The 16,775-nt window shown below is 31.1% G+C and overlaps 2 protein-coding genes across 4 annotated transcripts in view; one reads left to right on the top strand and one right to left on the bottom strand.

Annotated features, from left to right (window-relative positions):
* Positions 1-3,547, bottom strand: part of LOC143068733 (tRNA (guanosine(18)-2'-O)-methyltransferase TARBP1-like) — a 43,649-nt gene extending 40,102 nt beyond the window's left edge. The window contains exons 1-2 of one of the 3 annotated variants that reach the window (XM_076242999.1): positions 3,465-3,547; positions 241-1,276 (exon numbers count right to left, since the gene is read on the bottom strand). In XM_076242999.1, coding sequence (XP_076099114.1) covers positions 241-1,272 — 1,032 coding nt within the window. In that variant the 5' untranslated portion in view covers positions 1,273-1,276; positions 3,465-3,547. Of the gene's footprint in view, positions 1-240; positions 1,277-3,452 lie in introns of all 3 variants that reach the window. The other 2 variants (XM_076243000.1, XM_076243001.1) reach the window with 2 other exon arrangements.
* Positions 3,548-3,771: 224 nt separating this feature from the next.
* LOC143068738 (glia maturation factor gamma-like) lies at positions 3,772-11,757 on the top strand. Its single transcript, XM_076243008.1, has 6 exons — positions 3,772-3,826; positions 7,831-7,927; positions 8,216-8,262; positions 8,397-8,529; positions 9,048-9,121; positions 11,182-11,757. Exons 1-6 carry the CDS (start codon positions 3,824-3,826, stop codon positions 11,248-11,250), a joined length of 423 nt encoding a protein of 140 aa, XP_076099123.1. The 5' UTR covers positions 3,772-3,823; the 3' UTR covers positions 11,251-11,757.
* The last annotated feature ends 5,018 nt before the right edge of the window (positions 11,758-16,775 follow it).

The raw sequence follows: 16,775 nt of genomic DNA, 5'->3' as shown, positions 1-16,775 counted from the left end.
AATTAATTAATAAGTGATGGATTTCTTTTACAGGAAATTTAAATGTTGAACAGTTCTAGTGAATAAACTACACAAAGAACAATAGCTGTTGTATTTATTTATTGGGACAATAGAATTGACAAAAGTTTGAATACCTTGACCAAAAGGAGATGGCTCCGTGGAAATTTTTCATTTGTGTTTCAATAGAAACCATTGTTTTAATGCTTCTTTCATTGTGTACATTTTTAACATCAAATATACCTGTCTATCTTCCATGGTTTCTAGTAACATGACAAGATCTTCCCAAACTTTTACAAGATTCTTTTCTTTGTCTTTTGACCACCAGAATAATGGTACATCATGTCCATTAAAATTACTATTCACATCTAGGTTCAACTTTTCACAAATATCTATATTTCTCTTGATTAGGTACACTGACTGTTTTCTAGACAAAGGATTCTCCGAATTTAAACCTTTTTGAACTATTTCCCAAAATACTTGTTCATTCCTAATATTAATATTACAACTGTTATCAATGGGAAAGAAAAAGTTTGATAGACCACATAAATATATATTCAAAATATCTGCCTCTTTGTTGGTTTTCCACATCCTGTTGATCAACTGCCAGAAAGTACTTAAATAATCTTTTTGATCCTCATTCTTAATTATATTAGAAGAACATCTCAATGACAAATTAAGAGCTGTTTGATTCTGAAAATCACTCAGTATGCACAATAAATTATCAAAAATATCTTTAATTGTATCTTTACAACTCTTTATCATATAAATGTTGCCAGTAGCATGGTCTTTTCTCTGAGTAAGATTTAGCAGTACATCTAAACAAACTTGCAAATCCAACACACCCTCAAGAGCCTGGCTATCCAAGGTACATGATTTAACCTTGACATGGTTTTTCAATGATTGCAGACAAAGATCAATCAATGGCTTGAATGAGACTTCATTTTCTGTAGTGATACAACTTGTTATCAACTTATTAGTTTGACCTAATTCAGCAACATTTTCCTTCCTGCGATCATAAGATAGGTGAATACTCTTCAATAACGGAATACAAATCTGTTGTAGAATAACTGTACATGTATTTTCTGACAATGCAGTTTTATTTGAACTGACTAGACTTGTCAGTATGTTTAAATGTTCCTGAAGTGGCCTGTTTTCAGAGGTAATTTTGATAAGTATAACATCCCTTATGTATTCACTCTCTTTTAATACAGCTTTGTCTAAATCTAACAAAGTCAACTCTTTCAGCTGCCTTAACAATTGGCTGCTCTCCATGGTACTGGAAAAAAAATCACATTCAAAATCATACATCTTTTAACATGTAAAGCTTCGGTTAATGTTAGAAATCTCTAAAATATTTAGAAACAAGAATGTGTCCATAGTACACAGATGCCCCACTCGCACTATAATTTTCCATGTTCAGTGGACCGTGAAATTGGGGTCAAAACTTTAATTTGAAATTAAAATTAGAAAGATCATATCATAGGGAACATGTGTGCTAAGTTTCAAGTTGATGTGACTTCAACTTCATCAAAAACCACCTTGACCAAAAACCTTAACCTGAACTGACGCACGAACGATCGACGCACAAACGGAGGCACAGACCAGAAAACATAATGCCCCTTTACTATCGTAGGTGGGGCATAAAAAAAATCAAAAAATCCAAACTTGATAACAAGTCTCTTATAATTTGGTCAATGGGAAATGAAGATGAAAACATTTTGATAACAATTTGTCAATTATTAAAGGTTTAAAAAAAAAACCAGAAATACAACATTAAATTAATTAATTTATACACAGTTGTAGATACAAAAGGTCATATATACATTTACTCTAGTCAGTCATTATTTACATTTATCTAATAAATAGTTTACTATGAAGTGCATCCAATAAAGGATCCACAATAACAAACAATGGGTCAAATTATACATTTTTATTATTGCAAATTACTTATTTCTGTTACATGTACTCTGATCATATATGTTAATCAATTAAATCAAAATACATCATGTTATGTTCCATGTTTAAACTATTTTTCATTTACTTAAACATATTATGTTTGAAAATTATATTGCATTTTTTCTGCTCATTTTGGGAGCCGTGATTGGCATATATTGGCAAGTATTAGTTCAGAAAAGATATTTAACAGATTAAAAAGTTAATGACTACAATACATGTTGATTTTCCATGTATAAGGAACTAGAGATAACCATGCAATCCTATCTGATTTTACTAGAGATTTTGAGGTAGACGGCCTGTGTTTGACTCGGTATGCATTGTAAATTATCATAATGCGGGTACCTTAATAAAGGATGATGGTTAACATTTGTAAAAAATTGAATTTTTGGTGCATGACCATGAAATGTTTACTTTTTTATCATGTTTATAATGATAAAAAGTCAACTGTTTTAGACAAGTCACATTTCTGTAAGAAAAATCTGTTTTCCCATATAAAACTGACATGGTATTTATCTGAGACCTCCATAAGCTCAATAAAATGATATTTTGACAAATCACAGTTAAAATTTTAACTGATTTTACGCAAACAGAAGTGAAAAAGGACTGTTTTACACATGATGGAAAGGGCAATCCTTCACACAGGCACTCGTCTCAGAAAAAAAAATCCTACATACCTTTAAATAACACAAGGGACTTAACTCATGATTTAGAAAAATGTCAGCCGGCGGCAAAATTCCGTTATATGACAATTTCCCGGCTGTTGGAATGATCCATAGTAATCCTAATCAAGTATGTCAATCATAATTATTTCATCTACTGACGATGGATTGGTAACACACGACTCGCAGTAAATGATTAATTATAAAAATTGTTTCAGAAAAACTGTCAGTTTTTGTCTGAATAGAACTTATCACCCATTTAGTAAAATTGCATAAGATACCATGAAAAAAAATCTATGCAGTGTTATTTGTGGTATGTCTAACGTTACGAGTTTCCTTTTTAAGGCACAAATTTCCCCATGACGTCAATGTCATTCAAACTCTCTCTAGCCTTTACGTATGAAATGAAACAAGATCAGAGAATCTTTTTGACTTTCCTTTAAAATTGACCAATCGGAAACAGAGATATATAAAGAGACAAGACATTTATTTCCAATCCATCGTCGCTAGACGAAATAATTAATACTGACATACTTGGGTAGGATTGCTACTGATAAATTATTTAGATTTACTATCGACATATCAAGTTTTAGTTGGGTAGACAGCAGAGAAATCAGCATATAATGGAATTTCGCAAGCGGCTGACTTTTTTCTATATCAAAAGTTAAGTAGCTTGTGTTATGTAAAGGTATATAAGGGGGGAAAATTCTGAGACGAGTGCCTGTATTCCTACCCTAATGTTAAAATTGGGAAAATTATCAGTGCTCATTTTTAAAGAAATGCAGGTGAAAAATTGTCATGGCAATACTATTTTTTTCATAAAAGGTAAGTAACTACCAATCAACGTACGAATTGTTTAAGTTATAATATCTGAAAGTCTCAGCATGTTGTTTGTTTTGATTCGATTTGGTTCCACGTGCATTTTATTTTCGGAACAATCAAATAAAAAATAATGCTTTCTAATTCCGAACTTGAAAAAAACCAAATACCCCTTAAAATAAATCTTACATAAAATTTTCAATTCTAGAACATTATGTTATAAAAATCATATATATTTTTTTATAAACTGTATACATTAGAGAACACAAATTAATTTAAATAGCTTATTTGCTACAGACACATTTTCATAGTTTTAGCATATCTTACATTTTTTTTAGAGGACTTCCGAAACTTTTTTATTTACTTCCGCCTTCTGCTAAACCAAAAAAATGGTAAGACAAACGTAGTCAAAATAGATCTAACTTGTTGAAAAATAAGAATAGCATATCTTGATATAGATTTCACTTGAATAACTCCTGATCTTCACCTCAAAAGCCTTTTAATTGAATTTGTTAAGATTAAATCAGGATTACATGAAAGGGGCGGATTTTTCAGGGTTGGAAAAAGTTATACTTTTTGTTTATAATTTTTGCTTTGTAATTTGATATGAGGCAGGCATTAGCTGTGAAAGTGGACGAAGTCTGTTTGAATTTTATTTTTAATTCAAACATGTTAAAAAAAGAAACGGAAATACCGTAACGTTTCCGATTTTGGTTCTGCTGTTATGGATTTTAGTTGTGCCAACTTGTGGCGTTATTTAAGTTATTTAAGGCGAAGTGTACGTAATTGCACGCCTCTAGCGGAAATTACGGGATTAAAAACGTTCGTCGTTAGTTACGCAAGTTATCTCCCTTACTCCAAGAAAGGACACACGAAAGAGAAACTACTTTCTGCGGTCTATAATGAATCCAACAAGCACGCCTGTGCTGTCTTAAACCTCATAGAAATTATCTAAATAACTCCAATTAGAAATCACGGCATTCTGTACGTTGTTCTGTGTGCAGCCTGACTTAAAAACACTGTTTTTTTTTTGTTTTAGACCCGTAGGAGAAGGCATTTCGTGTTTATGATATCAACAGAAAGAAAAAACGCCTCACAACAAAATTATAAACATAAACAAATAAACATGTAACAATTTTTCTTCTATTGATATCAAATTAATTAAAATGAAACCTGAATTGACCCAACAATATCGTTTAAAAAGCCGTAGTCTTGAACGAAAAAAGTACTTGAAACGTTATAGGTTACAAATAATTAATGAAAGACGTGTGAATTTAATTGTCTAATTAAAAAGACGTTGAAATGTTCGTAATTTGTGCAATTGAAAATTTAAGGACAGTCATGATTTATATTCATATAAGAAACCAGACGATACCAAGACCACTAGTGCAAAACTTACCAGTCGGAGGAACAAAGACGGAAAACAAACAAAAAATAAACAAATTATGCCCCAAAAATTATTCAGTAACTTAAAAATTGTCTCACTCTAACATTTATCTTAAAATAAGCAAAAGTTATGTCGTTCAACTCCCAGTTTTCAACTTTTTCTACATGTGCAGAAAATAAACAGGTGTCTTCTATTCCGTCCGCAATTTATGGGAAAACTAAATCTAAATTTAGAACCATATTGAAATTGAAAGTACACATGTAAGATAAAATATAACATGTCATTTCTTCTTTCACAAATTTCAATTTCGAAGAGATATATAGCGAAATCTGTTTTCTTTTATTGTGCCTGTATGCATCATTCAAAATTAGAGAATTTAATTTTGAAGTATCAAGTCTCAATTCAAGATTATGAATGAATAGAATATAGAATTACGGAGGGGGGGGGGGGGTAGGACCTTTATCAGAACTCCGGGATGGGGTGTTTTTCAGCTCGGGATTTCGGGATTGACCCTTTCGGGATCCGGGAATTCTATTTCCGAATTTCGGGTAGTCGGGATTTATTTTTTTTTTAATTCGGGACCTCGCCGGATTTCGTGTTTAAAAGCCCGGGATTTCGGGATCTGGATCCCTCCTTCCCTCCTTCATCTATTATGGTTAAAGTGAAGAGGTCAGGGAAGTTTTGTGATACTTGTAACTGCAATTTAATATTTAGTGGAATGAGAGGTGAAATGTGCTCAGACTATTTCATTTCGATTTTTTTTCAAATTTAACCAAAGTTTACTGCAAGGGGTGTTTAACGACCTCGATGATTATCCATGAGGATCTCGCACTCGGTCAGCTCTAGTTTTCACCTATTTCATGATCATACAAGAATTATGAAGCCTGTGGTTTACTAGTCTTATAATATGAAACTTTGGAGTTCATATAGTTTACATTCAAGGTTTTTTATCGAATATTTCAAGGCTTTTTGACTATCAATGTTGACCCCCCTTTCCAATTGATTGGATAAAATGAATGGATTGCCGCCCCTATTTCAAACTGAAGTCCTATAAACTGACTGGCATTCGAATTTGTTAAAAGAAATAATTGGTATCTCTATTGATTCAATACCGTAATGCCGAAAAACAATCATTTGTTTCCGCGAATTCCGAATAGCTAGAAATATATTCCCGAGTTTCAATTTGAGTAACTCGAATAATTCAAGCCCTTTCCATGTCCGATTTTCTCCCACACGAGAAATGTAGCATTCGTACATCAGCTGAATAATACGACTGAATTATTCGGGTTACAATTTGTGTAAATCCCGAATGCACATAAAAGTAAAGGTCCAGCCCGACTTTCGGAAATGGACTGTTGTAGATGTCAGATTGATTTCCAGAAATAAAAATCATACAAAAATGTTTCACGCAAATATTCGTCTTCAGACGTGTAAAGTTATACAACGGTTACTAGCCGGTCTGGATTGTGATAAAAAGAAGCGCATGCAATGCATAAAATATATAATGTCGTGGCTCAGGGATGTGTTGAATTATAGAGATGGTTATGCGGCACAAAGATAAGATTAATTTACCCAAATGTACTAAGAATTTCCACACAACTTAAATTTACTTAAATATTGATTTGTTATCCTGTGCCAGACAGATGGCTGATATTCTGAAAAGAGACCTTGATGAAATGAAGTTTTATGGGAACAAAGCTTTTGAAAACACGTCGCAGTGTTTAGATTTTAACAAAAAATAAGGCACCAAGGTCGAAAATAGTTCTAGTTCATAATGAAGAAAATGTCAACCGTTTTCTAGCTTGGCTATCTCCCGAATATAATAGACAAATACAATACAATAGTACACAAAACGTAACATAAAGAACTAAAGACCGAGCAACACGAACTCCAACAAAAAGATATATATTTCATACAAGTATAGGATTATATGAAGCGTCATAACTGTTGCGGCGACGTCAATAGTTGTCGTTGTTTTTTGTTTTTTTACACTCAAGATTCAACTTTAACAGGGTATAGCTTGAAAAGTAGCACGGTTGCTTAGGACTTTCTTTGTACCAATCGATTCCTCAGACATTTTAGAATCGTCTCATAAATTTTTAAAAAAATCTATTGTCTAATATAATAGAAAATCTTTGAAATGTAACAATTCCTGCCGAATTTCACGATTTTCCCTATATATCCTTTGTAATTTTGGTGTATGATGCTGTTAACTTCAACAGCTCGTATCCCAAAAACGAAAACGGTTACCCCCTTTTTTTATTTTATTTTCCGATTTATTTTTACAAGCAGAATCTACATGTAAAATTTAAAAAAAATCCATTGTGTAGTTTAATTACGTACACTTCGCCTTAAGAATGACTGTTATATTTTTTCTGTCTATGAAGAAATAACATAAAATATTTGGTGCACACTGAATAACACGCGTAGCGGGTTATTTAACAGTGTGCACCACATTTTTTATGTTATTTTGAATAGACAGAAAAAATATTACAGTCATTTCTTATAATTTAATTCTAAATTCCATTTTAAACCGTAGAAAACCATGAATAAACGTTGATGACGTCACGGTCATATGACTAAATTATGTCTATGGGCTCATATCAAAATAACGTCAGCCAATTAGAAAACGCATTACATCCAAAATTAAATTATTAAGTCATATTCAATGTTAACAGGTTAACAGAGAAATGCTGTTATCAGGTAACATTTTTTTCATATCAAACAATTATTTGAAGTCATCGAAATTGGTATTGTGTTCCTTCCTAATACTATATTTTACTAGACTGATTAATATATATTTTATTCAAAGTCTCACGAAAAAAAGAAGTTGATTTCTGTGCAAATGCAGGGATTTAAAAAAGTCTGAAAAAAAAGTTAACGATTTTGGGTTTATTAGTAGAATGAAATTTTTTAATTTTTTTTTGTACCCTAATCATGGTAGTTGGGGACTTCGTCCCCATATAATTATTAAATCTGACAAATACAATACTGTGTTTTATGTTGTAGGCACAGAATGTCCAGGTGTGTGATATAGATCCTGAAGTAACTTCCAGATTGAAAAAATTTCGATTTAGAAAAGAGAAAAATATAGCAGCACTTTTGTGTAAGTCTGTTGCAATAATTTATTACTGAATGTTTTGCATGATATGAATATAAAATTAACAAAAATTATACTTGAATACAAAAGTAGATTTTTTATAATGTTATAAGTGCAAAATTAGAGAAAAGAAATTTGATTTGACAACAAAATTGAATTTTGACCAATGAAAAACTGAGATCATTTGAACCACTCTTTGATTTTAATATTTTCCATATATATATACATATATGTATTCATGCCTGTTTTTGGTTTGCATATTTCTGTTATATAATATATCTTTTTTTTTTATAGTGAAAATAGATAAAGAAAAAGGAGTAGTGTTAGAAGAAGAATATGAGGTAATGATTTCAAACATTTAAGGTTGTGTACAGTTGATATTTAATAAATCTGGAATCTCGAAAAAATCTTTAATTATTCTGATAAGTTGTGCATGTATTGTTAATTTATCTTAACTTAACTGTTATATTTTTAGGATTGCACAATAGAGGAATTACAAGCAGAGCTTCCAGAATGTCAGCCACGCTATTTAGTTGTTAGTTATGTAAGACAACACAGTGATGGTAGAGTGTCTTATCCTTTATGTTTTATATTCAGTAGTCCAGCAGGTAGGTACACATAACTGTTAAAAGTTGTTTGCGCTCATGCAAAAAATATTTGTCCCCTTTCAGAAATACATTTCTTCCGTTATGATAAGGACATTTATAATTATTACCCAGCTTGTGCATGTACTGTTTAACCTCTGTCTGTCCATTTGTCCATCTGTCCCATGAATATTTTTCATGGCATCTTTCGCTGGAACTACATCATAAGGATTTCTGAAACTTAGTTTCACGGTTTATAAGTATTTTTCAGCTTTACCGTGTGATGTATTTTCAGATTCATTACTCAACAACTTCCTGTTTACCAAAATATTTTGGCGTGGTATTATCACAGCTAACAGTTTCACTTGTTTTAAATATATCCAAATGGTATTACTATTATTGATTTACATCATAAAGATTAGCATTTTATATTGAATTCAAATTTTAAAGAAATACAATAACACTTATAATATTTTAGGCTAAGCATCCAACCTTGACAAATTTTAACACATGTAAATGAACCATTTCGTTTTATTTTTCAGGATGTAAACCAGAACAACAAATGATGTACTCAGGATCCTTACATGCTCTTATACAACAGACTGGTCTTACTAAGGTAATACTTTTGTATGTGTAATCAATCAACTGGCTAAAAATGTATTGTATAGTACATGTAGGTCTTTCTGCTTTCATTTTCCAATGAAAGTGATGGTCTGAAATAGGAGCAGAACTGTCCTTGGCCGTTTTGGTCATTTCACATTTATTCACATGAAATAAGTGGTAATTATCTTCATACCAGCCAAACCATTATTCTGCACTCTTAAAAAAACTTCGAATATGTACAGTTATCAATGTTTCTGATTGAATGACATGAAGAGTTAATTTCTCTGCATCCTGTCTGTATTGCAAGAAAAGAGACATTATAATCTTGAAAAAAATAACATGTTATTTCTTCAATAATAAATAAAAGAACACTTACCTTAAAATGACCTTTTTATTCACCGCAAAAAATGAAGATTTTTTGGTCGTATATTGGTATGACGTTGGCGTCGTCGTCCAAAGACATTTGGTTTTTGCACTATAACTTTAGTATAAGTTAAAAGGAATCTATGAAATTTAAACACAAGGTTTATGACCATAAAAGGAAGGTTGGGATTGATTTTTGGAGTTTTGGTCCCAACAGTTTAGGAATAAAGGGCCAAAAAGGGCCCAAATAAGCATTTTCTTGGTTTTCGCACAATTACTTTAGTATAAGTAAACAGAAATCTATGAAATTTTTACATAAGGATTATGACCACAAAAGGAAGGTTGGGATTGATTTTGGGAGTTTTTGGTCCCAACAGTTTAGGAATAAGCGGCCAAAAAAAGGTTCCAAATAAGCATTTTTCTTGGTTTCACAATTACTTTAGTATAGGTAAATAGAAATCTATGAAATTTTAACACAAGGTTTATGACCACAAAAGGAAGGTTTGGATTGATTTTTGGAGTTTTGGTCCCAACAGTTTAGGAATTTGGGGCCAAAAGGGTCCAAATTAAACTTTGTTTGATTTCATCAAAAAATAATTATTGGGGTTCATTGATATGCCAAATCTAACCTTGTATTTAGATTCTTAATTTTTGGTCCTGTTTTCATATTGGTCTACATTAAGGTCCAAAGAGTCCAAAATTAAACTTCAAAATTTTCGATAGCAAGAAATATCTAATTGCACAGTATTGCGCAATAGCAAGAAATTTTCAATTGCACAGTATTGCGCAATAGCAAGAAATATTCAATTGCACAGTATTGTCCCGTTTTCAAATTGGTCTAGTGATTAAGGTCTAAAGGGTCAAAAATTAAACTTTGTTTGATTTCAACAAAAATTGTATGGGGTTCTCCAATATGCTGAATCTAACCATGTATTAAGATATTTAATATTTGGGCCCCAATAATCAAATTGGTCCACATTGAGGTATGAAGGCTCTAAAATTGAACATTATTTAATTTCATCAAAAATAGAATTCTTGGGGTCTATGATATGCTGAATCTAACCATGTATTTAGATTTTGGATATTGGACCATAATAGGTAAATGTCCAATTTAAAATTTTCAAGTTTAAGTTCTTAGACCACATTCATTCTGTGTCAGAAACCTATGTTGTGTCATCTATTTAATCACAATCCAAATTCAAAGCTGTATCAAGCTTAAATGTTGTGTCCATACTTGCCTCAACTGTTCAGGGTTCGACCTCTGCAGTCGTATAAAGCTGCACCCTGCAGAGCATTTGGTTATAAAATTTTATAAAATTCTGAGATGTTCAAGAAACCTGATAATGCCTGGTGTTTATAATTGAAGCTGGAAGCATAATGTGATGTCACCTTGTTTAGTTGCTATAGAGAATACCATCATTTCACAGATTTTTCAATTTTACACCGAAATAATGATTGAAATTGACTGATTTGTTTATTTTGCATTAGAATAGAGAAAAAGGTATTGTATTTGAACTGTGGCCTACGTACATCTTGGTTTTTCTATTGCATATAAATGTTTACCAGATCGGCTATTCGTTGCTAGCTAGGTAAACTCAATTTGTGACAGTAAAACCCGTTTTACATATACCAACCTTCAAATACAATACCCTAAACTTAAGCTTAATGTTTTCAACATCAATAACTTTCTGGTTATAACATTTATTTCAGACTTATGATATAAGAAGTGTAGAAGAATTAACAGAAGAATGGCTTCTGGATCAGCTTGCAAAAGTTTAGAAGAACACAGTTATGCAATTTATTTTCTAGTATTTATTATTTTCCCACCAGTCAGTTGTTTAAGTTTAATTGTAAATTTTTGCAAATGTTTTAGATAATTGTCTCTCAAACTTTTGTTTACATGCACTGTGCTATGTATCTTTGCCATGGTTTTATGATCTAATTATCACTAATTTGAGTTTAATTTGAAATAGATGTGCAGCAATTTTGGGGCTTTCAGTGCTTAATCATTCAATTTCAATATGAAAAAAAATCATTAACAGTTCGTTTGTTAGAAGAACTGCTTATCAAAAAATTAGATTGTGCCAATCAATGCCATAAAGGTATCATATGCAATTTAAACTGAAGCATAAAATTTATTTTTATTTTAAACTGGCTACAGCCATATGCTGGTTCCAATGATGGCTGTATACGGAGTATTAATAAAAATTGCCAACTTTAAAAAATATCATTTTAACAAAGTTTGGTGAGAGAGAAAAAGCATTCAACGACATTCTGAAACAAAAATGTTTAAATAGATCATCTCTATCTAATTATTTATAAAGAATTAAGTAAATTTTTCATTTAACCAAAAATATGTATATATTTCAGGATAATAAACCAGTATTACATGCTTGTATATAATATATAAAGTTTAAGCATATATTATAAATTAGTTATTGAGTTCAGCATAATTTTAGTGTATAATTAGTATGAAATTGGATAAATAGTTGAATTATGAGTTGTTTTTATTACTTATGGAAAATACTGTAGTCATTCTTTGTGTTCCATGATTTGATTGGTTATCAATAATAAATGTAAATGCTTAAATCGCTATTGAATAGGCTATACAATACATGTATTTGTTTTTTATACGACCGCAAAATTTGAAAAATTTTTCGTCGTATATTGCTATCACGTTGGCGTCGGCGTCGTCGTCGTCGTCGTCGTAGTCGTCGTCGTCGTCCGAATACTTTTAGTTTTCGCACTCTAACTTTAGTAAAAGTGAATAGAAATCTATGAAATTTTAACACAAGGTTTATGACCACAAAAGGAAGGTTGGGATTGATTTTGGGAGTTTTAGTCCCAACATTTTAGGAATTAGGGGCCAAAAAGGGCCCAAATAAGCATTTTCTTGGTTTTCGCACTATAACTTTAGTTTAAGTAAATAGAAATCTATGAAATTTTGACATAAGGTTTATGACCACAAAAGAAAGGTTGGGATTGATTTTGGGAGTTTTGGTTCCAACAGTTTAGGAATTAGGGGCCAAAAAAGGGCCCAAATAAGCATTATTCTTGGTTTTCGCACAATAACTTCAGTTTAAGTAAATAGAAATCAATGAAATTTAAACACAATGTTTATGACCACAAAAGGAAGGTTGGTATTGATTTTGGGAGTTTAGGTCCCAACAGTTTAGGAATTAGGGGCCAAAAAGGGACCCAAATAAGCATTTTTTTTGGTTTTCGCACCATAACTTTAGTATAAGTAAATAGAAATCTATGAAATTTAAACACAAGGTTTATGACCATAAAAGGAAGGTTGGGTTTGATTTTGGGAGTTTTGGTCCTAACAGTTTAGGAATAAGGGGCCCAAAGGGTCCAAAATTGAACTTTGTGTGATTTCATCAAAAATTGAATAATTGGGGTTCTTTGATATGCCGAATCTAACTATGTATGTAGATTCTTAATTTTTGGTCCCGTTTTCAAATTGGTCTACATTAAGGTCCAAAGGGTCCAAAATTAAACTTAGTTTGATTTTAACAAAAATTGAATCCTTGGGGTTCTTTGATATGCTGAATTTAAAAATGTACTTAGATTTTTAATTATTGGCCTAGTTTTCAAGTTGGTCCAAATGGGGTCCAAAATTAAACTTTGTTTGATTTCATCAAAAATTGAATAAATGGGTTCTTTGATATGCCAAATCTAACTGTGTATGTAGATTCTTAATTTTTGGTCCAGTTTTCAAATTGGTCTACATTAAGGTCCAAAGGGTCCAAAATTAAACTAAGTTTGATTTTAACAAAAATTAAATTCTTGGGCTTATTTGATATGCTTTATCTAAATATGTACTTTGATTTTTAATTATGGGCCCAGTTTTCAAGTTGGTCCAAATCAGGATTCCATATCAAGTATTGTGCAATAGCAAGAAATTTTCAATTGCACAGTATTGCACAATAGCAAGAAATATCTAATTGCACAATATTGTGCAATAGCAATTAATTTTCAATTGGAGTTATCTTTCTTTGTATAGAATAGTAGTTGATAATATATGTTGGAAATTTGCCAGACATGACTATGATGTCATTTTCTATTTTTATTTGCCAATAACTTTATGTAAATAACTTCATTGGAAATTTGCCAATATAAAATGTTGCTGATGAAGCTTTTTTTCCTTATCTTATCTAAAATGTTTTTAGATAATCTATGTTGGACATTTGCCAGACATGACTATGATGTCATTTTCTATTTTTATTTGCCAATAACTTTATGTAAATAACTTCATTGGAAGTTCGCCAATATAAAATGTTGCTGATGAAGTTTTTTTATTTGTTTTATACAATAAACAATGTATATTCACTTTTACTACCAACCAATCTTTACCATTCAGTGATAACAAGCACTTTATTTTACATTTTAATATTTTATGATGTATTTAAAAGAGTAGTTATTGTTGCAAACTCGATTAGAAATTTGAATTGATATCAGTTTTGGAAAAAGGGAAACAGGGATGTGAAAAAAAAGGGGGGGTTTAAATTTTTCTCATTTCAGATTTCATAAATAAAAAGAAAATTTCTTCAAACATTTTTTTGAGAGGATTAATATTCAACAGCATAGTGAATTGCTCAAAGGCAAACATTTTTTTTTAAGTTCATTAGACCACATTCATTCTGTGTCAGAAACCTATGCTGTGTCAACTAGATTTAAAAAGTTTGAAGAAGAAATCTTTAATTGATTTGTAAAATCTTGACATTTGTTTTGTGTAAAAAAAACCCATGTAATGTCAAAAATTTGATCACAATCCAAATTCAGAGCTGTATCACGCTTGAATGTTTTGTCCATACTTGCCCCAACTGTTCAGGGTTCGACCTCTGCGGTCGTATAAAGCTGCGCCCTGCGGAGCACCTGGTTTAGTCTCATAAAATCTGACATCTTTATTTATTTCAAATATTATCAATTGCAACAAAATGTTTATGCTTAAGTGTATATGGTTATATATTTTAGACTTCCTTATATTTAGCAATATTTTGAAAAACAGCTTAATGCCACTAACATGAATTCAACTTGCACTTTCTTTGTGTTTATAAAATATTTATTTGTATAGTTTTCACTTTTTTTGTCATTCATGAATGCAAATAAATATTTTATAAACTTAAACAATGTAATCAATGCATCATATTTACAGAGGGACCACAAGAAGTTACGTTGATAATCTTTCCCAGTTGTTCATCTTTTTTTAACAATTTTTGTCACAAACATGCATTTATTTGATATTGCCGTATTTGTTAAATCTTTGAAGATTAATTGTTACTTTTGTAATGTCATCATCATATCTATCTGGGATATTCTAAATTTGTATCTGGTTCTAGCAGTCATTCCTGTAATTTTGTAATTCATTTTTGATTTTACATTCCATTGAATGGAAATGTTGTTTAGATTTGTTTGTTTGTTTGTTTGTTAATTTTATTAATATTTTGTTCAAATTGTAAAATAAATTACAGTATGAGATAAAATGTTTATTTTCCATGATGTATTTGCATTACAAGAAACGAAATGGTCTCCCTTGTTAAAACCCCAATAAGTAGTTATGTATTTTATCTTTTTTTAAAGAAATATTCTATGTTTAAATGTCTGCAACATCATATGAAATGAAATTAAATTCAACAAAATATTTTTTGAAAAATACTCTATAACCAATCTGCTGTATAAGACTGTTGATCAGTTTGGTAAAGAAAATAAAAATATTTATAAATCAGAACTTTTTGGTGTACAATTGTTTTTAAAACACTATGCATTCTGTAATATATTTTGTGCAAATGTCAGTACTTTTGATTGTACAATTGTTTCTAAGCACTAAGAGTTCTCTAGTATATATTTGTATTTTGTGCAATACATGAACAAGTAACTTTATATTTTGTGTACTTTTAAAGTATCTGCTACATGTTATCTTCGTTTTTTTAAAATCTGTTGAAATGATTTTTTTCCAAGAAATTACTCTTTATCACATATAGTTTGTACTATACTGTTGCTGTATAGGTAAATAAGTTTGCATGTTTTGGTTAGTATATAAAAAACCTAAGTACTTACAAAAAAAAATCTTATTTATTTAGTTTCTGTTACTTGTGACTGTCTTTAGAAAAAAACTAAGCAGTTATGTAGTATCAGTGCCAAGTAAGATGTACTTTGTCATAACTCTTTATACTATCTTCATGACAAGTATGTTACTTACCTCTTTAAATAAAGTTACAAATAAGTTTAATTTGTTTGTTTTCTCTTCTCCATCCAATAGGAAAAATTCATGTTTTTTTTTCAGAGCTAATATAAAAAAGAAGATGTGGTATGATTGCCAATGAGACAACTGTCCACAAGAGACCAAAATGACACAGACATTAACAGCTATAGGTCACCGTACAGCCTTCAACAATGAGCAAAGCCCATACAGCTTAGTCAGCTATAAAAGGCCCCAATATGACAATGTAAAACAATTCAAATGAGAAAACTAACAGCCTTATTTATGTATTAAAAAAATGAACGAAAAACAAATATGTAACACATAAACAAACGACAACCACTGAATTACAGGCTCCTGACTTGGGACAGGCACATACATAAATAAATAATGTGGCGGGGTTTGCCAGCAACAACTGTAGCAAAGCTAAACAAAGGTCTAATTCACTATGCCATAGTTAGAGAACAGTTTAGCAGTCAATAATCTAGTTTATTCTTGCCACTGTAGCCAGGAGCTGGAAAATTAGTTGTTATTGACATGGAATAAAGTTCTGTAAGATATTATGTTTTTGACCAGTCTGTATGTCCATGAGTCAATCTGTCAGTCAGTCTGTCAGTCAGTCCGTCCTGTTCTTGTCATCTCAACTCCTTTGAAACAACACAGCAGAATTTCCTGAAAACTGTGTAGATTACAATGACAAACAATGATCCATTTTTTTTCTAGGAGCAATATACTACTGCAACAGTTTGTCATCACAACTCCTCTGAATATACACAACAGAATTTCTTGAAACTTTGAAGAAAATAAGGATATCATATGTTTATGTGCATATTGCCTAGAAATATTTATCAGTTGACTTTTGTAGGTGAACTTATGGATATACCATATCCATTGGATGTTGGCTGTGTACGGATTGAATTAAGTTTTAGATGCAGGATTTTTTATTAGTTGTAAGTGGCTTTGAACTAGCTGTCAGTAACCGTGCGTACTCTCAGATCTGTACTTAATGTAATTTTGTAGTTGGGATGTACAAGTACCCGGCCACATCCACTCTGTGTTTTTGTTAGATGTATATCTGTTTGTATCCATCTGATAACTA

This window comes from Mytilus galloprovincialis, chromosome 3 (genome assembly GCF_965363235.1).
Source record: "Mytilus galloprovincialis chromosome 3, xbMytGall1.hap1.1, whole genome shotgun sequence".
In the NCBI taxonomy this organism is placed as follows: Eukaryota; Metazoa; Mollusca; class Bivalvia; order Mytilida; family Mytilidae; genus Mytilus; species Mytilus galloprovincialis.
Note: the sequence above shows the minus strand (reverse complement) of the source record. Positions and strands in the feature narration are given on the sequence as shown.

Excerpts from the sequence above, each read along its gene's own strand:
- LOC143068738 (XM_076243008.1), top strand. Across the intron at positions 7,928-8,215 it reads AAATATAGCAGCACTTTTGT|TGAAAATAGATAAAGAAAAA; the intron begins GTAAGTCTGTTG and ends TTTTTTTTATAG. Across the intron at positions 8,263-8,396 it reads TGTTAGAAGAAGAATATGAG|GATTGCACAATAGAGGAATT; the intron begins GTAATGATTTCA and ends TTATATTTTTAG.